Source organism: Corticium candelabrum, chromosome 14, assembly GCF_963422355.1.
Source record: "Corticium candelabrum chromosome 14, ooCorCand1.1, whole genome shotgun sequence".
Lineage (NCBI taxonomy): Eukaryota > Metazoa > Porifera > Homoscleromorpha > Homosclerophorida > Plakinidae > Corticium > Corticium candelabrum.
The window spans coordinates 1,251,468-1,279,050 of record NC_085098.1 but is presented as its reverse complement, the minus strand read 5'-3'; the positions used below and the strand labels follow the sequence as shown (position 1 = coordinate 1,279,050).

At 40.2% G+C, this 27,583-nt stretch overlaps 1 protein-coding gene across 3 annotated transcripts; it reads right to left on the bottom strand.

Annotated features, from left to right (window-relative positions):
- LOC134190010 (uncharacterized) lies at positions 1–27,376 on the bottom strand. Of its 3 annotated transcripts, XM_062658417.1 has the most exons (11): positions 27,283–27,376; positions 27,152–27,227; positions 17,241–17,380; positions 17,099–17,175; positions 10,975–11,019; positions 10,830–10,904; positions 10,700–10,759; positions 9,147–9,705; positions 8,309–8,407; positions 3,552–3,643; positions 1–109 (listed from the first exon to the last, which is right to left on the bottom strand). In XM_062658417.1, the coding sequence occupies exons 1-7, from the start codon at positions 27,335–27,337 to the stop codon at positions 10,721–10,723; spliced, it is 507 nt and encodes a 168-aa protein (XP_062514401.1). In that variant the 5' UTR covers positions 27,338–27,376; the 3' UTR covers positions 1–109; positions 3,552–3,643; positions 8,309–8,407; positions 9,147–9,705; positions 10,700–10,720. The 3 variants fall into 3 exon arrangements, with proteins under 3 accessions (XP_062514401.1, XP_062514400.1, XP_062514402.1); XM_062658416.1 differs by lacking the exons at positions 1–109; positions 3,552–3,643; positions 8,309–8,407; positions 9,147–9,705 and having other exon boundaries at positions 10,759–10,904; XM_062658418.1 differs by lacking the exons at positions 1–109; positions 3,552–3,643; positions 8,309–8,407; positions 9,147–9,705 and having other exon boundaries at positions 10,759–10,904; positions 17,241–17,338.
- Between the last annotated feature and the right edge of the window lie 207 nt (positions 27,377–27,583).

Below are 27,583 nucleotides of genomic sequence, written 5' to 3'. Positions count from 1 at the left end.
CTTGGAAAAATCAAAGCCATAACGATATAAGCTCTTGAAAACATCTGGATCATGAATGCAAGCTTGAAGTTCAGGTAGCTTTTCTTTCAACTTTTCGATACAATCACACCTACCATGACAGCAGTTAATAAATTGGTGTACAACATAGAAGTAGCTAAATAACTAACACTAATCCTACGCAAATAGCTAAGTGGCAATTTCATGCATTAACTCAAAAGCTTTGATAGTAGCCCAAGAGCTACCTTATTCAATTAACAATAACTCTATCAAACAAACAAAGAGGGTCTTAAAATAAAAGACAAGCAGAACAACAAAACAGTTTAAAAAATCAGGAAGAGACAGCTTCACTATCCATTAGTTAGGAGATCGATCTATAGAGCTGGAAGCAGAGTAAGAAGCATACAGTTGGTTGACTGTACTATCTATTCAGCAACATGATTTTCACTTGTCTAAAGCCGATTCTTGAGATGCTAATATGTCTGAGATGTGAATGGCCATTGCAAGTCTCCTTGTGAGTAAACCATTGGAACTAATCATGCAATGATTTGCTCTAAAAGACGGTTTTCCAACAACTAGACACAACAAGGTAAAATACATCACAGCAGATTTGCTCTCTGAAATTTGCTCAAATGTTGCTGTAGAGCCTTATCTTCACCCCCTTTCCGAAGAAAGTCTTCAGTGGCATACTGAAAATTCTGATGATGAAGCACGACTAGACGTATCTGCACGTAGAGTTTAGCAAAAAGGTGAATGCACATGTTTTGACATTAAAGTCTTCTATCCTAACACGTTCAACTACCGACATACTAACTTCCAACAAGTATACAAGAACCACAAACATGGAAAACAACGTGCATATGGTGAAAGAGATAGAGAGATTCACTCCACTGGTATTTTCTTCCTCAGGAGGGATGGGACAGAAGCTACCATATTTTTCAAGCATACACATAGCTAACATTATTTCAAACCATCAAAATACATTTTATGCAACAATGTCCATGATTAGATGCAGACTAATTTTGCTCTATTAAGATCAGCAGATCTGTGTGTTTGAGAAACGTGATTGAAACCACATCATCTGCTCTACTTTGAAATTATAGAAATTGTGCAGAGTGAGGCTCGTCTCAAGTTTACTCATTAAGTTTTTTTGAACAAACTTGGCTAATGTGCTTCTACTTGACATAGTTTCTTTTAATTACGATTGTTGTACCAGCGTGTTGCTGGTATAGTGGTCTTCTTGCTAGCGGTAATTCATTTTTTCTTTTAAATTGGTTATAGTCTAGTTGGCTTATGCATTATATCATATATCTATAAATTTGTTGTGTTAATAATAATTAAAAAAATAATCATCCAGACATCTGTCTCAGAAATAAGAAGACAAACACTTGTCTTCTTATTGATATCAGCTGTCCTGCTGATGGCAACATTGGCAAGAAACATGCTGAGAACTTGGCGAAGTATAGCAACTTGTGAGTGGAGATAAGCCGCATGTGGCATTGTCGAACACTGGTGGTTCCGGTGGTCTTGGGAGTTTTGGGCACAGTGCACGCAGGTATTGCATGGTGGCTGGACATTATTCCAGGTCATCACAACCTGCAACACTTACAGAAAAGAGTGCTTTTGAGATCTACTCGGATCCTTCGTTAAAGTCATGTCTTCTTTCTAGACAGCCATGATGGTCTAAGTACTTCTGAAGCAGGGTTTGCTTCCGGTACTTGTTATAAACTTTGCAAACCAGACTGATCTGGTTGAGCACAACATACATATAATAATAATATCCCTAATATCATATAATAATAATACTAGGCTATAGTGGCTGATTATTATGTCTAGTTACGCCCCTCCATAATGGGTAAGTGGGGTCTTTACCCCATCTGGGCACCCCCAACCCGGCAGGTGAGCCCAGCAGGGTACATGTTTCTGTGCAGTCCACACTGCAATCAATGACTAGCCAATTCGATATAGAGTGCAAGCATCACAGTGACCGCAAACTCGATACACCACACCTAGTGGATATCAATGACCAACAAGAAAGCACTGAATGTCATCGTCAACGGACCGTTCGCCAGACCACTGAAACTCCCCAACGACTGAAATGAGTCATAGTCTCATGGATAAAGCTAGAGAAACATGAGAAAGAAAGACAGACAAGTTTATTATTTACTGCCGTCACTGGGGTTTGAAACCCCAAACCATGTAGTGGTAACCATTGTTGCTAACCATTAAGCCACGGCAGTGACTATTATTATTATTATTATTATTATTATTATTATTATTATGTGTGTCGTTAAGCCCCTCCATGATGGGCAAGTGGGGTCTTTACCCCCATTATTATGTCGTGCTCAACCAGATCAGTCTGGTTTGTAAAGTCTGTTACAAGTACCGGAAGCAAACCCTGCTTCAGAAGTACTTAGACCATCACAGCTGTCTAGAAAGAAGACATGACTTTACGAAGGATCCGAGTAGATCCCAGAAGCACTGTTGTCTGTAAGTGCTGCAGGTTGTGATGACCTGGAATAATGTCCAGCCACCGTGCAATACCTGCGTGCACTGTGCCTAAAGCTCCCAAGTCCACCGGAACCTACCAGTGTTCGACAATGCCACATGCGGCTTATCTCCACTCGCAAGTTGCTGTACTTTGCCAATTTCTCAACATGTTTCTTGCCAATGTTGCCATCAGCAGGACAGCTGATATCAATAAGAAGACAAGTTTGTCTTCTTATTTCTGAGACAGATGTCTGGACGATTGGCTTTGATCTTCTTGGCAGTGGGGATGGTGGTATCCCACATCATAGTAATGTCATCCGTCTCCACAAGCCATCAGGATGATGCCGGTACAATCTGCTCTCCACTGGAATCCCAAAATGGCGACAAACATCCCAGTGAACGATGGAGGCCACCTGATTGTGTCGATCAGTGTAGTCAATCGGTGCCAAAGCATTACAGCCTGCCACAATGTGGCCAACTGTTTCCAGGCCTACACTTATGTGTCGTTATGCCCCTCTATAATGGGCAAGTGGGGTCTTTACCCACATCTGGGCACCCACCAACCTGGCAGATGAGCCCAGCAGGATACATGTTTCTGTGTAGTCCACACGGCGATCAATGACTAGCCAATTCAATATAGATTGCAGGCATGACGGTGACCGCAAACTCGATACACCACACCTAGTAGATATCAATGACTACTAGGAAAGCACTGAACGTCATCATCAACGGACTGTTCGCCAGACCACAGAAACTCCCCAACAACTGAAACAAGTCATAGTCTCATGGATAAAGCTAGAGAAACATGAGAAAGAAAGACAGACAAGTTTCATAATTTACTGTCGTCACTTATTATTATATTATATATTATTATTATTATTATTATTATTTTTACAGTTGTTGAAGCCATGTTATACTTCAATTAAACCAAAAGAAATTACACTAGAGGACAATTTCAAGAAAAGAAGACATAAAGTAAGAATGCTAGTACTGCAGATGTACTCTATTATGTTTTATGCATATAGATCAAGTCAGCGTCTTACTTATTATCATTTATTCCTTACTTAAGATCAGTCATCCCTCTTGTCCATTCCTCCAGGGAGAAATATCCCATTCTTTGTGCATTCATCTTCCATGCTAGAATTAGCATGACAACCTACATTTAACAAAAACCAACAAAGTATGCCTTTAGCATGTAAGAAGTCACTGCAAAGTCTGTTTAAAAACACAGTTTAACAAAAACCAATAAGCAACAAAAATAATATAGTTGTAATAGAACAAAAATTAGTAAAAATTAAACTTGATTAAATCACACATAAATAATAAAAACACAATTCTCAAACAGTTGACAAGCAATGCAAAACAAGCAAAACTAAAGTATAAAACTTACTAGTTGAATAGCTCATTCTCCACACGGGCAGATTAGATCATTAGGCGTTAGTTAATTTTAATAATAATAATAGTAATATATTTTGTTTCATACCACTACAGGTACAGTGCTCTAGGCCAGACAAGATACATACACTAACAAGTAAAAATAGGTAGTCATAGAAGAATAAACGTAGAAGAATAAACAAACATAAATTAAGGTTTAATCCAGCTCTTGAAGTCCAAATAGGACAACACCGTGATTCTTGTCCTTGTCTCATTGTCCACTGATCGCCACAGATTGCCTTGAGTATTCAGAATGAATCCGCTCACTAATTCATTATTAGAATGAACTGCTCTCCATAAGAAAGAGAGCTGGCTAACACGCAATAGATCTGGAGCTTCCCTGATAGGTTCTCCAAGAGTTTCATGCAAGGATGTTCTGTTTGAGATCCCTAGCCCTCTACGATACCCTCTTCTCCACGCTTGATGTAGTAAACGTTTGGTACTTCCCATTCCCAAATCCCACAGTTCGCATCCATAGCCCAATACAGGTAACAATACGGAGTACATTATCATTGTCCATACTGTAGGATTACGACCCACACCTTTGACGGCCCCTACAATTGAGTATAATGAAGAGTAGAACTTCCAACACCACTCTTCCACCGCACCAGTTGTTTCTTTCGGAACAGCCGATAATTTATGCCCTAAATGAATGACATCATGTACTTCAGGCAGACGCTCTCCATTGATGGAGAAAGCTGTCTCTTTACAGTAAATGGATCGCCTCTTCCTAAAACTAATTGATTTACTTTTCTGAATATTTATTTCAGGCAGTGGTCTGTTGCAAAGCTCTCGCAGATCTCCAATAGCCTCTGCATGCCCTCTCTGCTTGTTGACAGAGCGATAAATAATCCGCATATGCGATGCCACCACTAAACCTCCCGTTAATTCGAACACCTACTCCCGATTGGAGAATCGGGTAATAAGGTCATCAACGTAGACATTAAATAGAGCAGGAGAGAGTACAATCAATGCCTTGGCGAACTCCATTAGATGTTTTGAAAGACGCTGATTTTGACGAGTTCCATTTCACATATAGGTCTTGTTCTTTATACCAGTTCCTCAGGAAATTTACGATAAAAGTAGGGGCATGCCGTTCTATCAGCTTCATAAAGAGCATGACTAACTCTATCATACGCTTTCGATAAGTCAAGAAAGCAGCCAAATACAATCTCATTTCCATTTTCAAGAAAATAATTGATAGACTCCTGTACGACAAACATAGACATATCACAGCCATGACCAGCCTTAAAACCGAATTGTTGCTTGTTTGTATGCCAAATTCTCTGATATTTTGCCATGATAATTTTCTCTAATAGTTTTCCCAGCACTGACGATATCGCTATGCCTCTATAATTGTCTGGATTATTTCTATGTCCAGCTTGATCTTTCAGGATGGGGATTATTGCAGTTTCTCTAAAGTTTCTCGGAATACAGCCATGCTTGACCAATCCTGTGAACAAGCCAGCAATATGTCTATAGAGATTCACGGAGCCATTCTTGCTATGTTCTACCTGAATACCATCCAAATCTGAGGCCTTATTGTTCTTCAGTTGCAAAGAAGCCTTCCTACATTCTTCTGCATTGATAACAAAGAGCCACCACGAGGTTCTTTTTTCTCATATCTTCTTTTTCTACCATTCAATCAAGCTGGTTGTTCAATACATCGCAAAATGTTTGATCATGAATATTTCCTAATTTTTGGTAATACTCTTTCCAATAATTGCTAATGTTGCTGTCCGTTCTTGCCATCCCTATCTGAACACCATTGCATAATGGTCGGCCTTGTTTCTTAATTCTTTTCCAGAGATCGTTCTTGTCTGCTGAACAAAGTTTTTCTAAGAGGATCTCACTCTCTCTCTTTTCACTCACCTGCTTAACTCTCGAGTTCTTTTCGGAATATTTTCTGGCTGTCCCTCATTTCATCAAAGAGTGTACCAGATTGACATTTTCCACTTTGTTTCCATTTCCAGTATGCTTCACTGGCTTCCTGTTGTCTTAGCCAAATATTATTATCCCATCCATGGAGCCAAACTCGTCTGTATTTCTTCTTTGGAATACTATTTTGCCCTGCAGTACGTAGTGCATGGATAATACTTTCACAATATGGTTCCAAGAGAGGTTTGTGACAACACCGGTCTGGTTGATTACATAGAATTGCATCCCACGGCATTTCTATATCTGATAAGCGTCTATCCAATTCCCATTGGTATCTAAGTAAGTCCAGGTCTTGACACTGTTGCCAATTACAAACCAAATGGTTATGTCTGACATTATAGCTCATTCACAGAATTAGCAGCCGCGGACAGAATTCTCATAAAGTAATTCGTTCAGATCATCCCGTTCAATTATAATTATTAGATCCCGTTCTGAAAATTAACAGCAGTGGAGTATCCCAAAGTACATATGCTGTTACAGATGCCGTTCTTCGAATTCGCCCAAGCTGATTAGACTGTTGATTGTTAGATGACCTTCTGCTGCAATGTGGGAACTATTCAGCAGGTGTACACAGGCAAATTTCATCTCCTAGCCATTTCAACAGTCCCGTTGGATGTTATCACGTTGAAGACGTTGCTGCCGCTAGATGACATCCCATTTTTTCCGCGCGGGTTGATTAGATTATTACCTATGCATGAAACGGTAGGTACAGTAATACCGGCCATAGATCAACAACCGACCGACCAACTGCGCACTAGGGTTAGATTGTTATCACTGGCAAAGCATGTGCTAAATTTGCAATGACGCATGATGCTAGGTCAACAACACAACACCATAAGAGCTACACAGGAATCAGAGCAATAGCCTAATGAATACAGCCAATACGTGCTTGAACGAGGAAACGTGTCTACTGCTGGTAAATGAGCAATGAAATCCATTGCAATATGTTTACAATGTATCTCGCCACTCAATATGTCCAGTCTCCTTCTCACACTCTTGTAATTGACAGACTAATTATATTCAAGCTGCATAGGTATGGCACACGTAGGGCTTGCACTGTAGTGCTTCTTCATTGATTGTTAGTTAATATCCCGTTAAAGACAAATGAAAAGGTAACCAAGTGTTCTGTTCTGAAAAATTCCGTTGACATAGATATATCCGGACAGCAGAAACTTGTAAGCCACGTGCAGTTACTTACTCACTCGTATACCCGGTTCCCCGTACATCTTACCAAGTCATGTCTTGAAAGCTCCGTTGGACATATATGAGATCCCGTTCTTCGCCCAGGCTGATTGGATTATTGATTATTAGTTAATATCCTGTTGAAGACTAATGAAAATGTAACCTAGTGTCCCATTTCAAAGAATCCCATTCAGAAATATATATCTGGGCAGCCGAAACTTGAAAGTCACGTGCACTTGGATAATCTGTGCTCGTATATATACCAAGTCACGCTCGTCTGACTCTCGCCATTTTGACAGTAACGCTAAACACCGTGGCTGCAAAGACGTTGCTGCTGTTGTGAGGCAACAGTTCAAATTTGGTAGAAATCAGAAGCGTTGTTTTAGAGAAATTCATGCCCTTTGACCGGCAAGAAATTGTGTTGTCCCAAGAGAACTCTGAAACACGACAATACCTTCACCGTCGAGCTGCATGGATTTGACGTGTGCGAGCAAAATTCGTTGGCACTGCAACTCGTCATTATGGAGATACGCAAGTACATAGAACACACACACACACACACACACACACACACACACACAACTCTCCTATATACATATATTAATCTAAATATGACACAATTTTAACTACAGAAAGCCAACTGCTCAAAATATTGACTTTCTTAAAAGATCCAACTAACAAACAAACAGTTCTATCTATGAGTAATTAAATTGACCAAGGTTTCTCAAACCACTCTAGGCTGTTTCTTCGACATCAGATCGAGAAAGGTGCACAAATGGCCAACACAACGTAATTTGTACTAGAGTGCTCATGTACTATAATTGGTCTTGTCCATGAAAGATTGGAATACCTCAAAGCTGTTGTACTCTGTTAATCCTGTAGAGCTACCCTGAAGCATGTGTATGGTTTCATGCCACTTCTGTTTCTTGCAAATGTCTGGAAGAAATGAGTATTTCATCATCTTCCTAGCATGGGCTGCTTCTATGTAGGTATGAAACACTATTGTCACTTCCACGAGGTATATTCTCTAGAGATGAAAATTCCAAATAGCAATATCTGGGGAAAGTGTAACATAGCACAGCTGATTGGAAAGACCATAATTGTTGTTAAGATCAGCAATAATGTGCCACCCTGATTTTAATCCAGAGGTGATAAATTTGGATGTAGTTTCACAAAATATTTATTGCTTCAAGTGTAGTAGTCTAATTTTTTTCAGTGCAACTAGACAACTGTTAAGAATATGGAGCAGTATCAGACTTATACGTACCACATCAAAAGCAGAAATCAAACTCTGTCGTTTTCAATTTTCTTGAAACTGACCTTGTGTGACAAAGTGCTCTAACTGAATTCACAGCAAATTTCACAACTATACCAGGAAGACAAAGAACAACATTACTCCAAATGTTGTCTTCATTAACACAGCTAAGAAATGAAATTAACAACACAGCTTCAAATGTTGTCGTCATTAACAGAGCTGCAAAATCAAACTAATCCCTGGTCGTTACAACGTAAGAGCATGTGCCAGTCTTAGTTGATTGTCATCATCTTGCATAAAGTTCTTGCCTTTCTTCACTGACATAATCACAATACTTCCACCCACCAAAGGACCTTCGTTGGCAAGAGTTGTCTGCACACTCATCAAATGCTGGTGCTTGACAAACACAAACCAACATATCTGAGCATCACTAGAAGAGACTAGCTGTAGGTGCCTACACATTTCAAGCTGTTTAAATAATGTTGACAAGGCACGGCATTGTAGTCTTTGCATTTGTTTTGAAGTACAGTCTAGACATATCAACCATCTTATTAAGTATCTAGTAGCAATAGATTGTAACTGTCTTTCAGTGAATGTGACTGGCAGATCAGCAAGGGACAGAAGCCAAGTCAGTCTTTGAACAACAGCTCTATCATATAAACAGTTATCTTTTACAAAACTATTAGTGGCAAGGAGTCCACTCAATCATATAAATATTTCAGTTTAGAGACAAGGACATTTTTAATAGAAATAGTAGATACAGAGATTTTAATTCGCATTCCTAGAAAGGGAACCTCACAATCCTCTTTCTCCAACCAATTCATACATACATACATAGATACATACATACACGATGGTAGTCCACTGAAACCAGTCATGACACTGCTTTGTCAAAACTTAATGGCTAGTTGCTCTTCTAGATCAGCACCAGATAAACACAAAAAACACTTCTTCAGATTGGTCTTCAAGATATATATTTGTAGCATAACATGATGGTGTTTCCCTTTATCAGGCTGTCCAGAGTTGCTTTGAAATTCTTGTATCTGACACATGAGTTAAATGTCCAGCAAATCTGAGCTGTAATTTAGTCAGATAGAATTCAATTCTACAAATGTTTGCTTTGACAAAACGTGCATGTTAGAGATTTTGTCTTCCCAGTATATACCACAGATAGATGTAATGCAACATAAGTGGAAGCTGTCCAGTTGTTGATATAGGAGCCGAAAAGGTGCTTCACAACTGCATAACAAGATGGGTAAGATGCAAGGCTTGTACACTGCCACCTTGGTATGGATCTTGATATCGTGTTGCTTCCACAATCGATGTAAAAGTTTCCAAACCAGAACTAGTTTTTGATATTCTGCGTGAGATGTCCTCATTTATGGTATCATCACCAAAAACAATGATTCCTAAGTACGTACAGTTTCAACATAAGCAAGTTTATGCTTACCAATCATGACTCGTGTGTGTGTGTGTGTGTGTGTGTGTGTGTGTGTGTGTGTGTGTGTGTGTGTGTGTTTGTGTGTGTGTGTGTGTGTGTGTTCGTGTGCATGTGCATGTGTGTGTGTGTGTGTGTGTGTGTGTGTGTGTGTGTGTGTGTGTGTGTGTGTGTGTGTGTGTGTGTGCGCGTGCATGTGTGGTTCATGATCAACTACCTCCGAGTGCTAAACCCTGGTAACTTAGGTTTCTTATTGGACCTACGGCTAAAAGTTGATCAACCGCTACTACGTATTGTGTGGAGTAGTCCAGATTGTTGTGGCAGTAAACTTTATTTCGATCTTGCAAATTGAAATTATTTGATATTATTACACGAGATAATGACTAGAGAAGGCAGAAACAAGCAACAACAAAGCTGTGTAAGGAAGAGTCTGTACAATGGGAGAGGAAAAACTGCAAAGAAAGATGTTATTGTTTGGACAGCCATGGGACCAAGAAGAGGTGGCAAGATAGAATAACATCCGATCTGCGAGCCACTGAAATTGGGGATAATTGGTGCAGTCTAGCACAGGATAGATCTCAGTGGCACACATTCTGCAATAAAGGAATTAGAAGTCAATGTAAGAGGTCCACTGATAGTGCGGCCAACAACAGAAGCAGTGACCATCTTTGCTCTTGTGGTAGACTTTTTCATCGGAAGGGCGACCTCACCAGACACAGCCAATTCTGCAACAGTTAATAAAATGCTCTAGTCATTTGTCCAGGGCTCTATGCTCAAGGACACAGCATCATCACTTTTACAATGAGCGGGTTCAAGGTTTCAAGGTGTGTGTGTGTGTGTGTGTGTGTGTGTGTGTGTGTGTGTGTGTGTGTGTGTGTGTGTGTGTGTGTGTGTGTGTGTGTGTGTGTGTGTGTGTGTGTGTGTGTGTGTGTGTGTGTGTGTGGTGTATTGAGAAAGAGGCTAGCCTGAAGCAGCTCTTTTGTCTTCTAAAAGACTATTTGACAACCCAAAGCAATCAGCAGACTCTGAAAATCAATGAACAGCATAATGAATTTCTTCAAAGAATGTCAAACAAAAGCACAGATCTTTGGCTACCATTTCTGATAATTCTGATTTCAGTTTTACACCAAAGATTGAAAACACCCTGTACTGAATGTTTATTCCTGCCTTCTGATCTTCAAAGGCATCATCACGCATAACTGACAGCAGAACGCTAAAGAATGTTAGAGTCATGCACAACCTTGCTTGACTCCGTTGGTAACAGAAAATGCTTCAGAAACTGATCCTGTCAACAACACAAGTGGTCATCCTTCACAAAAACGCTCTGATCACATTTACTACTTTGCAAAAGCAAACAAACCTACTTAAGATTTTTCATAATCTAGCTGAGTCAACTGAGTCAAATACCTTGAGTAGGTCAATGAACACAATGTAAAAGTCTATATGCTGCTCAAAACACATCTCCTGCATTTGACGTGTCGTAAATATCATATCAACAGTGCCTCTACCACTTCTGAAGACACGATCACTTTCAGGCAAACCTCTTTCACCTATGTAAGACGTAAGGCGTTCAAGTATCACTCTTGCCACGATCATTCCTGCAGCTGACAAGAATTGAGATTCCTTAATGGTTGTTACAATCTGATTTGTCACCCTAAAGACGAATGATGTTTGGTTCTAAGCTGATCTGCACGTCATGCATAAGGTTGTAACCTAAGATTCATATGACTCTTCCAGTTCTATCCAGACAATGTTATAATGCTATGCGTGTCTCAACACCAGATCTGCTTGAGTCTCTTTAGCTCCCTCTGCTGCTGTTACAGGTAGATTCTCACAGCAATCCAAGTGATACAATTCCTGGCTGGGGTCTACGACATGCACTTCTACTGGCAGTCAAGACAGCAAACCTGTTTCCTTATTCTCCTCCCCAGATAAACACTCCAGGTTGTACTCGATTGCACTCAAAATTAGTGTCCACCTCTGCAGCCTGGCAGCTGCTAGTGCCAGAATGCCTTGTTCAAGTACCAAAATTTTGATTGAAGGTTTATGATCTGTCACAAGAGTAAATTCTACCCATGAGAAATTTGTGAAAACCACAAATGCCAAATATTAATGCCAATGCTTCACACTTTATTTGAGCATAGTCCTTCTCTGCTGAAGACTGGATTTGCGAAGCAAATGCTACAGGTTTCTCCAATCCGTCTACAAACATGTGATTCAAACAGTCTCCTATTCCATACGGAGATGCATCACATTCAAACTTGAGTGGTTGTGACAAGTCAGTAGCAAGAAAACAGACTGTGATAACATGTTCTTTGCTGCATTGAATGTGACCTTGTGGTCCTTGTCCATCTCTACTGTTTCCCTTTCTGAACTAACTCATACAATGCTTGTAACATATTAAACAAGTTTGGCAAAAATAAATCTACCCTGTGACCCAAGCATGTCATCTCAAGCTTCTTAAATTAGCATTTGTCCTTCTTTAAGTGGACTCCTTGTTGCTTAGGTGCTGTAATGCTTGTCTCACTCTTGCATTGTGCTCGGCAACTGCCATCAGTTAAACTGGCAATCAGTAAATGTATGTCACTAAAGAAGCAAAATACTCATGGTATTCCAGACAATATCATATCCATTGCTTTCTGGAATGTACTTGGTGCTGTTCGTGTACCAAAGAGCATTCTGGTATAAGTGAACAACCCTTTTCTTGTATTGATCGTCAAATGCTGTTGGCTTGCGGCATCAACTTTCATTGTTGGTAGGCTTGCTTCAAGTCGAGACTGGTCAATCGTTTACCACCCTCTAAAGTAGCAAATAAATCTTGAGCATTTGGTGTGGGATTCTCAATATTTTCCAAATATTCATTAATTGTTACTTTGTAGTCACCAAACAATCTGATACTGGCATCAGATTTCCTCACCACTACTATAGGTAAAGCCCAGACACCTGCTCTACAGGTGTCAGTATTCTTTCTGTTACTGAGCAAACAACTTCAGTATCCACTTTCGCTTGTGACGCAAATGGTACTGGTCTTGCCTTATAAAGACTGGCTTTGCATTGGCACTTAGTGTAATTTTGCTTGCACTCCTTGCAGCTTTCCCATTTTCCTCTTTGAATAATTCAGGAAACTCATGTGGGAAATCCAAGACATTCAAGTTGAATAATGAAGCCCAGTCCAATGTGAGTTGTTGAGTTGTGACAACCAGTTCCTGCTAAGAACTACTGGCTTGTTTGTAGCATTGACGACAACTACGCTTCCTCCTATTTCTTGATTTCCATAGCATACTGGTACTATAGCTTCCCCAAGTACCTTCAATGACTGCTCACAATATGATTATAATGTTACATTTCTGCTCTCAAGTTTGACATGAGACAACTGCTTCTCATACATTTCTGTGTATCATTGTAATAGTTGCATCTGTGTCAACAATCAGCATCAATTCACTTCCAGCTACAATCATACTGACTTTGATTGCATCCGTACTTCTTGGCCCATCGACAGAACATACTTGGTCTTCTTCAACTTGTAACGTGGCTTGTTTCTGGGCTAAGGGTATAGTAATCGTTCATCAACCGACCCAACAACCATATATATATATATATATATATATATATATATATATATATATATATATATATATATATATATATAGTTGGTTAGCACAGATGCAAATGAAGCTATTCCAACCAATAGACGAGAAGTGGTGTCATTACCGACCAATAGACAAATGTGATGTCATCATGAGGCTCCACCTCTCTTTCTTTGGTAGCTGCTAACAAGAATTCGGCCATTGGGCGTCCGTCCTGTACATGGTGTTTAGTCCTTTGCTTTAAGGGTTTAGCACATAGAAACAACACCTATAGTTTACATTTGCACGTGTATGTCTCCCCAACAACAAACAGGAGTGAGGGTGTGTAGCTGTACCTGACTTCTAACATTGTGCTTGTTCCACAGTGTTTCTGCATAGTGGTTCTGCAGTCTGCCAGCTTGAATTTTGGTGTGCGTGGCTGAGCGGCCGTGGTGTTGCTGCAAAGATCACTAGTGTCGTCTTCAACAGAAATTTGCAAAGGGGAACGTGCATTGTCCATGACAGCGTCTGTTTGTTGGATGAAGCGGCTCGGCTGACCTGTAAGTACACTAGTGCATCTCTATTCATTTTTGTTACGGTATCCAAAGTCAGAGCGAGCAGGTGCCTAATTAATCTACATGTGCACGTGCATGTTTTCCCATATTGATGCTTTGTTTTGGCTCTGGGGTCACCTCATTACAACAACCAAAATTGCGGTTAGACGAATAGCTGTGTAAATAAGGTCTGTACAGTAGGTGACGTCTAGCTAGTAGAGAAGCGGCACAAACAACAAGACGCCTAGAGAAGCTGCACAAAGAACAAGACTTTTACATTCTTGTGAGCTGGAAAATTGGTGGTGAGTTGCTTGTTTTGCTCTCCATTTGTAACATATGTTTCTCACCAACAAATAGAACAATGATCACGCCCGTTACTTCATCACGTAAGAAGAAGATTGCCAGCCCGCCTAAGCGTGGAGGCTCTCCGACTTGTAACATTTGGCTTGTTCTAGCACTTCAAAACAACTACATTTGTAAAGTGTAACATGTACGTTTTCCCCCATTACGACAACAACCAGATGTCTAGAGAAGCCGCACAAACAACCAGTCGTCTAGAGAAGCTATACAAACAAACAGATGCCTAGAGAAGCTGCAGAAACAACCAGACGTCTACATTCTTGTGAGCTGGAAAATCGGTGGTGAGCTGCTTGTTTTGCTCTACATTTGTAACTAGCCCACCAACAAACAGAACAATGATCACGCACGTTACTTTATCAGGTAAGGTGCATCGAGGCTACCCGACTTGTAACATTTGGCTTGTTCCAGCACTTCAAAACAACGTGATCTACATTTGAAACGTGCATGTTTCCCCCCATTACGACAACAACCAGATGTCTAGAGAAGCTGCACAAACAACCAGACGTCTAGATTGTTGTGAGCTGGAAAATCGATGGCGAGCTGTTTCTTTTGTTGTACGTGAGGGTAGACACAACGCCTAATCTAGCTACATTTGTAACGTTCATGTTTTCCCACATCTAATTTTGTTTTGGCTTTGGTGTTACCTATGCCATGCCTAAAACCGCCCATAGTGGCTCATTATGACTTCAAAAGCTGCACAAACAATCAGACGCCTAGAGAAGCTGCACAAAGAACTACACATCTAGAGAGCAAAGGTTGTAACATTATCCTTGTTCCATCAATAGTGTCATCTTTTGAAAGCCCAAAACATTGTAGGTGCAGGAAATCATGTTTTGTTCACTGAAAATCAGTGCTGCTTCTTTTGTTCCTATCTAACCGAAATCTGGTTTTCGTATGTGCTCTATACTTTCGCTGTGCGTGGCGGTTAATTGGTGTTGTTTAAACCATTCTGTCATAGTGCGACTAATTACCTTCAAGGTGCATACTGGCCGAGGGTTTGCACTTCTAGTGCTTCTTCATTTGTTCAGTTCTTACAATCAGTTTGCTTTTTCCTTTGGCAAGCCTTTGCAATATGCCCTTTCTGTGACATATCTATCAGGTGCGTGTCCTTTGCCATTACATCAGTAGCATACTTTCACATCAGATGGTGTTTTCTTTGACTTCCCGCTGTTGCCACTTTGCATGGTATGCCATCTCATGACCCACGTTTGCGTGTGTCTCCTTGCAACACTATGGCATCCTGTCGTACCAATTCAAAAACTTGCGCGATTTCTTCCGCTTTATTTAGTGTCAAGTCCATTTCCACCAAACTTTTCTGCTGTAAGGCTTCTACTCTCAATCCACATATGAATTGGTCCCTCAATGCAACTGACTTGTTCCAAACTCAGTGTTTGGCTAAACAACACAATTCTGATAAAAACTACTGTAAATGTCTCATCTTCCTTTTCTTGTCTCTTGTAAAATAAAAATCGCTTCACTATTACAATCTTCTTTGGCTCGCAATGATTCGGCAGTTACTGAGGTGCCCACAGATGTTAAGAAGATAGCCTTTCTACGTACTAGGTGCTCGTCCTGCTGGTACTCGGTTTTTGCCAAACAGTAGAGCTTGAATCTTGTTTTTGTATTCTTCAATGCTTTCTACTCCTGCTGAGAATTAACCCAACAATCTGTGTTTTAATCTTGCAGCTGTACTCACCGTCCTCATTGCCACTGTCGTGTCATACACAAACAGTTGGTTGGTTCTATATTGCTTACAAGTACAAGTACAAGTAGCGTTCGCATTAAGTCTACACACTATGCAAGTGCTAACTGTATGTCAACTAGTCTATTATATAGCATCATATTACTATGCTAATAAGGATAATTCAATAGTCTGTTACTAGATCTACTACAGTAACCATATCAGTAATTTATTTTGTGGACATACATAATTCAATAGGATAATGGAATAGTGCATACCTCCAATCAACCATTTAGAAGTTTCAATGTGCAACAAGATGTACCTTCTACTTATTAGAAACAATTAAGTATTAACATCACGTAGATGTAATTGTGGAAAAGCACTCAAATGTACAGTATGTTCATTATGTATACTGATGTAATATAAATTAACAGACTGCATGAAAGTACAGCTGCAGCATCAGTTGTAGTGAAAGTTCACTCAACACGTAATTACTAAAGAAATTCTATAACGAGAAACAAGCAGTGTATCTGACACTAGTAAAGTAAAATAGTAAGTCAGAGAGTCAGAGTCTATCACGTTACAAATAGAGCTTTTTTGGTTTTCTCTAAGTTATAAATCCTTGATACAGAAGCACATTACTTAAATCTTGTTAACCCCACCCGTAATCAGAAATATACAGTGTGTCTGACACTAGTAGGTTAAATCTAGCAAGTCAGAGAGTCAGAGTCTATCATGCTACAAATAGAACTTTTGGTTTCTCTAAGTAATAAATCCTTGATACATCCTTGATACAGAGGCACATTACTTACATCTTGCAATTGCAGTTGCTTACTTGTTCACTAAATATCTGTTTGACCAGCATTAGTTAGGTAATAGATGTCTGAAAACAAAGTCTCCTGGTCTGGCATTTGCCAGAAACACTCAACTAATTAGGACTGTTTTGGTAAAATTTCCAACACATTTGTCAGTAATATAGCTTGTAAGATTAGTTGCAATTGCACACACTACCTTTGCCCAATAGAACCCTTTCTTAGTAAATGCTAGGCCGAACATGCCTCTAGGCATAATGAACTGTCATGTGTCAAGTGACAATACCCACCAAACATTTGAAGTTAACTAAAACCAAGATGTTACATCATAAATTTTGCAATCAATTTGATCGATTACTACCATCATGTATACTAAATCATGCAGCCTCACATCTTCTGGTGCAATTTCCAGTTCATGGCAAAGACGTTCAACTCCTTCTGGACCAATCATTCCTGTATCTTTTGACTCTAATAATGCATGACACAAAAAGTTGAAATAAAATGACTAGACATGTTCTAAACATTAATGGGACCTGTGTAATGACAAAACCAATCTGTGCACTGTTGCTGTGAGAATGCCAAATTTAAATCCAAATCACTCATAAGCTTCCGCATTGACCATGGTGTTGGACTAAAGCCAGCAGCAAAGTAAAAGATCACATTGTTATGTTTTCTTCATAAATGGAAAAACAAAGACACTATATAATACCATTTAATGGTTAAAACTAATCATTCAAAATTTATGTTTACTAAAATTGCTTACCTGTAAACCAAGTTCAGAGCAATTAGACACTACAGCTGTCTAGTCTAGTCATGTCCACATATTACAAACTTATTACAAATTTAAAACATATGTTAACATATGCTAAACATATGTCTTAAACATAAAACATTACAAATTTAAAACGTTATGCTCATTACTACTTTTCTGAGTCAACAGCATTTCAAATACCAGCAAGATTCACACAATGTTGCCGTTAGTTGCATCAGTGGAGTTCTGTTCATATCAACCACCTATTTCACGATGCTGCCATTTGTGATATAGAAGTACTTCTAGGTTGCCAATTGTAACGATTACGTTGGGGGCAATAAAGTCCTAGGAAGTGACCTAACAATGTGGCCTGCACCACTTACTCAAGCTAGTGAAGGCAGAACATGGATGGATGGATGGACGGACGGATGATGATGATAATGATGATGATGATGATGATGTGTGTGTGTGTGTGTGTGTGTGTGTGTGTGTGTGTGTGTGTGTGTGTGTGTGTGTGTGTGTGTGTGTGTGTGTGTGACTCTTAGAAGACTCAAAGTGATAAGGAGAGACACAAATGTATGGAAAAAGAATAAAACCTATAAGAGAACAACAGCGTGCAATCCAGTGTTCAAACTGCTTAAAATGGTAGGAGCTGACGTGGTCGTTGCATTCCGTGTGGTTCAAGTAACTAGGGTGTGACTGCTATTCTCCCCTTGGTCTTGCAAGCTAAGGCGGTGGTATTTATGCACAAGAGAGAATAACAGAAAAAGTTCACTTACAAACCAAGAATGTCATCAAAACATCGAAAAACACTTCCACATCGATATGTTCGTCTCAATCATCGTGATAAGAGCAACATTTTTTCTGTTGCTACTTGAAACATGCGTCCACTTGTTGAGAATTCAGGAGACATTCGTGTATGCAGAAAAACTTTGCAGAAGGATGCAAATGGTGCTATATTGAAGAGCAGTAACTCAGTAGACAGAAAGCTTGATCTGATGATCAAGGAGTTGAAATGGTTTTTGGAATTTCAATCACTGGAATTCAAGAGACTAAATGGTTTGGCAAGGATGTCTGATGTTCGACTGGATGTAATCTCTTGCACTCTGGAAGAGATGCACCTTCAGCTGATGATCAGTGTTTTCATAATGAAGGAGTTGGTGTGATCTTAGATGAGAAAGCAACGACAGCTTGGAAATCAAGAAAAGAAGTGTGGAATGCTGTAAACTCAAGCATTATAACAGCTCGTTTGAAATTAGATGCTTCTTGTGTGGGGATAAAGGATATGAGATCTAGGTATGAAGGAGCTTCATGTCTATCATATCTGTCTATGCCCCTACTTACTGAGCTTCAGTGTTAACTAAAAAGGCCTTTTATGACTCACTGCAGGATACATTAGACAGGATTCCTATTTCAAATTTTCTATTGATTCTGGGAGATTTCAATGCTAGGGTTAGCAAACAAGATCTTGATTCCAACCTTTGGAAAGGAACAATTGGTTACCATCGATTGGCCAAACGAAATCAAGCTGGGGAATATCTTTTACAGTTTTGTGTGCTACATCAGTTTACAGTTCTGAATACATGGTTTCAAAAGAAAACGAGGTATATGGGAACCTGGATGCAATTGGTATACTATTGACTATGTCCTGACACGTTTGGATCAGAGAAGATTTTGAATTGATGCTGGAGTTGTGAAAGGTGCAAATTGCTGGACTGATCATTCGTTGGTCAGAGTAACTATTAGACTAGACAAGAAGTTTTCCAATCACAGGATAGGTGGTAGGTCCATCCCACTTGCTGGTCATAGATTGCGAGACCTATCAATTAGCAAAAATACAGTGAGAAACTGACAAATGCTTTGAACGAAAAACATTTTTCTTCAGTAGAATCAGCAGATCAGAACTGGAACACCCTCAAGTCATGTATTATTGCATCTGCAGAATCTTCCAATTGGTTGAGGCAGAAGAAAGCAAACCAGATTGGTTTATAGAGAACTAGGACATTCTTACACACCTAATCAATATGAAGAATATTGCCTATAAACAGCTCTTGCAGAGGGAAACAACTTCTACTTGACAACGTTTTCGTCAGCATCAGAGACAGGTCAAACAAGCTAGCAGTAAACGATGGTAGAACAAGGTGGACTGTATAAGGAAATTAGAGATGACTCAGGCTGGTAAAAAACCAACTAGATCCAATGCTATCTATGACAAATAATTTGATAAAAGATCCCGGGGGAAACTAGAGAAAGATGGGTCCGACATTTCCAGAGAGTCCTAATATATACAAAGTGAATTCAGACAGGTGGTTATAGATCACATGCCAGCCTGTCAAGTTTAGCTGAAACTAGATGAGGTGCCCACCAATGAAGAACTTGAGTCTGCCTTACAATGTATGAAGTTAGGCAAAGCTGAAGTAAGACCGGAATCTTACCGGAGCTGATAGCTTTTGGTGGTGAAGGATTACAAGAAAGGTTATTGAAGGTCATAACAATGGAGTGGAAGCACCAGGCTATATTTTCTGATTGAAAAGATGCAGAGGTCGTTCCTATTCCCCCCAAAAGGGAATCTTCATCACTGCAACAACTGGAGAGATATCAGCTTGTTGGACACCGTTAGTAAAGTTTGTGCAAGAATTACTCAAGATCTTCTTCAGAAAGTAGTTGAAGAAAAGGTGCTAGACTCACAGTGCCGACAGGGATGTGGTTGTGTGGACATGATTTTTGTTGCAAGACAACTCATTGAGAAAGAGAGCACAACTCGTCTTTGTATATTCTATTTGTAGACTTGAAAAAGGCCAACAATTCTGTGCCTCGTCTCGCTGTTTGCAAGGTACTTGAAAACTATGGCATTCCCCGATTATGCTCAATGTTATCAAATCATTTCGTGATGGAATGAAAGCAGAAGTCAGAGTTGGAGATGAAACCACTAGTATGATTAACATTTGCAATGGTCTTTGACAAGGAGTGTGCTTGCACCTACCTTGTTCAATCTCTACTTCAATGCTGTAGTCAGAGACTACCAGCAGAGGTGTCCTCAAGCAGGAGTGTGCCTGAAATATAAATGTGGCAGAAAGCTAGTTGGAGACAGAACTGCCAAAAGTTGTCTCTCTGCTGCAATGCTGACAGAATCTCAGTTTGCAGACGATGTGGTAATTTATGTGACATCTAGAGAAGAGTTTTGAGTTCATTACGAATTCAATTTATTGTAATAACAGCACAAGACTGGGGTTTGACTGTCAGTTTAGAAAAACTAAGGGCATGGTTTTGGCAATGATTTGTCCCTGGCTGGAGGTGAAGTAGAACTGGTACAAGTCAATAAAGGTGTCATTGAAATAGTCAACAACTTTACATATCTTGGGAGCTGCATATCTACAGATTGTGAAATTGGGGAGAAAGTTCCTGTTTGTATTGGTAAAGCATCGAAAGCTCTTGGATATTTGCATCAGTCAATTTTTCGTAATAGAACTCTATCTGTAGATACAAAACGATCGTTATACAAAGCAGTGGTTATGCCCATAATATTGTATGGATCAGAGACTTGGATGGTAAAGTCACACAATTTGAGGCATTTGGAAATATTTCTTAATCGTTGTGTCAGATCTATTGAGGGAGTCACAAGACACCAGCAGTGGCAGGAGAGAATTTCGTCATGTCAGCTAGCAGAAGATTTGGGCATGGAAGAAAAATATCAGACATGCTAGCAAAACATCGTCTTTGTTGACTTGGTCACGTAGCACATATGAATGACAGTCGGAGCCCAAAACAGGTACTCTTTGGTGAGTTACATTTAAAAGACCCTGTCACGGTGCCAAGACAAGATGGCGAGATGTAGTTCAATCAGATCTCAGGCACTGGGAAATTTCGGAGAAATACTGGTATAAGTTAGCACAGAATAGGAATACATGGCAGAAATGTATTGATAAGTGAGCAACAAGAGTGTTGACAACTGGAAACGTACATGTATCGACTGTGAGAGATTGCTTGTTTCAATGTCAATGTGGAAGACGTTTTCGAAGAAAAGGAGATCAAAAGACATTCTCAAATTTTGTGGTGTTAGTTATTCCTAACCACCAAAGTACAAACTACCTCTTTCTGCCATTTGTCCGTAAAGGACACTGTTATCATTGAAAGATGGACAGCTCAAGGTTCAAGGTGTGTGTGTGTGTGTGTGTGTGTGTGTGTGTGTGTGTGTGTGTGTGTGTGTGCGTGTGTGTGTGTGTGTGTGTGTGTGTGTGTGTGTGTGTGTGTGTGTGTGTGTTGCTGTAGCTCAATTGGTTAGAGAGTGCATTTGAAGAATGAAAACATCCGGACCTTGCAGGGTTGCATGTTCAAGTCACAGTAATGGCGAGCTATGGTATAATTTCCTTAAGCAAGAAACTTACACTTAATTGCTTCTCTCGACTCATAGTTTGTGATCCAAGTCTCAGAAACGATAAAATAAACGAGTTTCATTGGCTACCCCTCTCCGACATTGATTTGCTGATTTCACATGTGAGAACATGTCTTCAGAAGCACAGATTCACTATTCGTTTGTAATGAAACGTGTAGTATCGTGCTGAACGGTGATGTAAATGGAAATGCTACGGTCGCACGAGTATTCATGGTAACCAGTGACGCAATTGCGAGGCTTCATAGGAAACAAAGGTTTTCTTCAGTACAACAACTGCTGAATGACCGTCTCACTGCGTTGTTGAGAAAGTCTGCTTAGTCCTAAGTAACTTTGTGACTAGCACGACCGAAGTAGGTTTACTCTATTGCATTATTTCCTATTGTAGATCTTTAGTTACACCAAGACGTGTTACTACTAGATTGTTCAAGGACGATGTGTCAATCTGACCTCCCCAGACAAACCATACTCTTGAAACATAAAATGCCACCCATACGAAGCATTACCATGACGCCATATTCTCTCTTGTTCTTTCACATCTCTAGTGCTTGGTCTAGCACAACCACAACTTGCTCTTGACTCAATTAAGGAACGACAACTTGCAATTGACTTGCACAGTAAAGTGTACACTTACCTAGGTCTGTTGGAGAAGACGAAATTACTGGCATCTAACCAATTACTGTACGTATACCATCAAAAGAAGAAATAGAGGCGTTGAAAGGTGACCATATGGCACTTTCTGGAACCAACTGCTGTATGTATATCATCAAGAGAAGAAATAAAGGCATTTTTTTATTGAAAGCTGACCGACCATATGACACTTTTTGGTCTTCTAGCTGGTCAAAGATGTTGCTGTGTAACAAAGAAATTCTTGCTAGAATCCATAGAAAGTCTTGCATTGACACATACCAACTGCAGGTATCAGATGTCATCTCTATAAATCGCACCACCTATCAGCCAAGTCAAGAAGTTGATGATAAAGTGACTCAAGAAGTTTGATGGCATCTCAGAGAAATCAGCTGCTTTTTTGGTGGGATAGACAATTTGGTCTGACACTCATAAACATCTTGCTGTAGCTGCAAAGTTACATCGCATAAATCCACAGCTGGGATCAATTCTATCTCTGCATGGAGTCTTCTTCAAAGTTGTTTTGTGTGTACATATTCGCCCTCATCAAGGGCAGTACTCTCAGTATCATGATCCAGAGCATCTTCTGTACACTCCAGTGTCTTTTCAAGCTCTTGAATGCCAAGTCAATGACTGGACCAGGCTCAATCAGCAGTACTAGCAAAGATGAATTTAGTCACATTACGATGCTTTGGTTGATATAATATTAGGCGATTGACAAAGTGCAGCTTTAGTCGTAACTTGAGTTGCTTAGGCCTGCATTATTTACAACTGCTCCTTCACTGGCAAGCAGATTGACATTATTGTTGGGCAAAGCTGACATACGATAGGCTTTGACTCCTTAGCCAAAGATTTCTTCAAAATCACTTGAAGTGCATGAAATTGGACTAGTGTACTTTTTTTTGTAGCAAGATTGGTAATAAAGAATCTCTCTAGCAATAAGATGCTCATGTTCAATTTCTAACAACAAATTTGCGTCATCCCTAATCTGTGCAGCAGTCACCAATTTGGCCACAGCCTGAAATGTTGAACATCTGTAATAAACCACTTTTAGTAACCATTTTGTGAGTTGTTTCATCTATTATAAATATATTTGGTAGTTATTGTGTTGGACTGCACAGCTTGAGGCTGCAAAACAGCGCTCCAGACGGTGTAAACCATTCTAATACTCTTCTAGCATTTTGTGTCTGCAAGAATTGTGCACGCTATGTACATGCATGCCAGAGGCGGATCCACAACCCGATCAAAGGAAGACACAGAAACCAAGTAGAAACTGTATGATGTCACATTCATTAAAGTGACGTAGAAATTTGCTTTAGTCGTCCATTAGATTAAGATGACAGATGTGTTAAATTCTGTTCTGGGAAACATGTATAGGTATCTTTGTTTGCAGCTAAGGAAGATAAGCTGCAGCAAAGTCTTCAATCCGTAGTTGTAGCACTCTGGCTGGTGCTAACGTTGACTCAATAAAGATGTTCTTCCGGCACTAGCACTCTTTCTACATGATCTAACTCTTTTTTAACTATTTCTTACGTCGTCCTACAAGATCACTTCACTTGGTTACCTGCATATTACCCGGATAAACATTTCGGTAATAGCATTTTTGTCTTTCACTTGCATTGAAGACGAAAAGGACTGATGAAAGAAGAGACAGGAAAAGGAACTACTTTCTTCAAGGCACTTCGAGCACATTTAAGGATGATATTAGAGTAAGCATATCTCGGTTGCCATGGATACCCAGTGCACTTTCTTGGGCTCATTTGGATGCCAAACTAGACATTCTCAAACTAAATAAACATGGATCTGTTATCTTCAGTACGCTTTCTAGTAATTTCAATAATGAAAAACAACAGTCGGAGAGTAGTGGCCAACAGGCGAAGCAAATTGAAGGACCTGGATCACGAACTATCAGGAGTATAATGAGTACCTGGTCATTGACTGGGATGGACATAACCTCTGGCTTGGCAGTAACATCATGCAGTAGACGGGTACTTGTGGGCCTTAGTGTCCTACAGCTGTGTCATTGTCAGTGCACCTGGACGACTCCGGCCAAGCTCCAAGTGGATTGCAGCACTGGACCTAAGCCTCCATGTAGCACATGAAGGCCCTGTCTCTAGAGGCAGAGGAGCTATCACTGGAACTGACCTTAAGATCAATATCAAATGACGTGGAGGGCTTAACATTTGTCCATTGTTCATCTGTGTGGTACGTAGCTACACACAAGGCATATCTGGCACTATGGTGCTGCATGAAGTGCCAAGCCAATTTTTGCAGTGTTGGAGCAGCGCCAAAATTTTAGTAATGCTTTGGCACGCCCATTAACCGATTATCATGCACAATCTAGTCAATATACAAGGGTGGTGAAACCGGGGGAGGGGAGGCAGAGGGGCAATCATTCCTCTAATAATATTGGGATTGGGAGCATCGCCCCTCCAATACTAGACAGAAGTATAGGTTATAGACCGCTGGTGAGTGTATAAATGAAATACACCCCGCTCCGCCCACGAGTTGGCACGAGCTGGGCGCAGCGGGGTGTATTCGTTTATACACTTGCCAGAAGGTCTATAACCGGCTTGTAGCACCCAGCTAAGGCGTTGATATCCTCCAGGCGCGGAAGTTCAAATCAGTTGTGTAGCAAAATGTTCTGAAATCGACTTGGGCATTGAAACAGCAGAATTGCCAGTTATTGATTTTTCGGAAGCTAGTAAACTGCTAGACGTTGATGTTGTTTCTGATCAGCAGTCTTCTGAATCTCGTTTCCAATTTCATCCAGTAGTTTCCATAAGTTTCTTGATTTGTGTGTTCCCCCTAACCCTACAAAAGCTACTGCATGTGCGGTTAGAGTGTTCAACGCATGGAAGAAATGGAGAAACAAGCAGCCAACTGAAGAGGGAGCGCTCAGGCGGTATGTGCATGATCTGCATGCTATGAACAACAGAGAAATGAACTACTGGCTTACAAGGTTTGTGCATGAAGTTTGGAGGCAAGGTGGAAAGCCGTATCCACCTTCTACCATGTAGCTGGTTTACAGCGTTCTGTGCGAGCAAGTATCTTTCTATAGCTGGACGCTTAACCACGGTTAATTTTTTCCAGAAGGACGACTCTCAGTTTAGTTTGCACAGATCTGCACTTGCTACACAAATGAAAGAACTCATTATGATTTCCGTACGCATCCGTAGACCCACGTATTGTTTGTTCTGGCTGACAGATATGTTTCAGTAGCCTAATTGTTATGTTCACAAACAATTCACATCTTGATAAACCAGTAGCCCCAGGCAGTTATACAGCCCGATTTATTGACCAGTCAATATGTAGTGGAAGTGGGATATGTCATTTATTGTAAGCGAATACTGGACACTGATTGGCGTAGACGAAGCTAGGGTGCTACAATCAGGGGTACCGAGGCTTTTGATGTTGTCAATGACTCATTGCACATGCAAAGTTTACGTATTCAGCCTCTTCTGCGTTGCGTACAATCTATACTACTAAAATTGGCCGTGTTTGTATATATATAGGTTTGATAGCCGGCTAAACTGGATCAAGCACAAGGCTAAAATTTGAGGTACAGACGTAACTCAGCATGGGTGAGAACATAGGCAGGGTGGCGTCGGCCTCCAGCTTTAGTTGGGGGCCCTTTTGGGGGTGAAACGTAGAACGAAACATTGCTGTTCGTCGTTCAGAAAGGAGACTGAATGCCCCTTATAGACTCAATTTGAAGAAAGTTCCTTTTGTGAGCTCAATCTCCTAGGATAATTTTGTTTTCTCATAACTAGGTGTGCAATGCTCACTTTAAAATTGTAATATATTCATTGTTTGTTCACATGCCATTGTTACGTCACAATGTTATCTACCAGTCACATCAGACTGGATTAGCTGTAGATGATTTTACTTATCTTAGACATCAAACTACGTCCAAAGCAAAAGGATAGAGTTCTGATTGTTCAGTGCATACGTTGGAAACGTGCTGAGTATATTTTAAAATATCCCAGGAGGACCCGCCTCCACTCATTCGCAAATTTCAAATTCTCTGGAACGACGCATGGGATCTCCACCAAATTTAAACTGCCCATTTCTGACAAGAAACTGCGTGTGAGTTTCAAGTTTCTGCCGCCCAGATGTCCATTTCTAAACAGGAATAATCTAACCTGCCCATGCGTAGAACGGCCAATGACCTAGTGTAGAAATAATATTGCAAGTAGAAATTGAATGGGGTTGCATTTGACTTGCTTGACACACACTGCCGTGATCACCTCTGTCACACATTAATCAATGACAACCAACGTACCATATTTCAGTTAAAATCAAAATTGCTGCAGTCTGTTACAAATTTTCTCCCCTTAATCCAAAGGAGCTTCCACCACCCCTGACATGTTAAAATGAAGAACGATTGACTCCTAGTGGCCGGCCAAGCAAAAGTAGGTCTGGTGATTCTAGTCCTGAGATGCAGACTATGGCTGTCATACATACACTTTACCAGTCATACATACTTTACAGACATTAGCCAATCTTATATACGTGGGAGTGTCCCATTCAGTCAAAGTATGCGCAGCGCCAAGTACGTTTCCAATGCAGCGCCAACCATTTCAAACTTGGGCACCCACTAAGCCCTCGACCTGACCTAGAGCCTAAACCTGACCTACAATGAAAATAAAGTTTGAATTCATTACAGTGACTACCTGGCTTGGTCTTTTCTCTTTTTGCTAGCAGACGATAATCCTTCGCCAGAATGTCTTGATTTGCGTGACATTCGATCTACAAACCAGACACTTGCTGTCTACAAATAAAAAGCATGGTTGTACTGACTGACCTAGCGGAAAGTGTTCGGCAAAATCAATTCGACGACAGTGATGAGGATAAGGCATAGATCTGTACAGTAGAAATTCTAGGCCAATCTTCGAACAGTCACGTGACACGCTGTCGTATCACAAAACAGTCACGTGAATGACACATTTGTTGCTATTTTTACAAATTTAGGTGATGTAAATCTGCATCACTTTTCAAATTTGTAAATGTCAACGGTCGCGTACAGTAATAAGTTACACAGAAGTCAATGCTCACTAAGACAATCGTACAGGTGTTCTTATGTTTGCGCATGCGGATTCGAAACT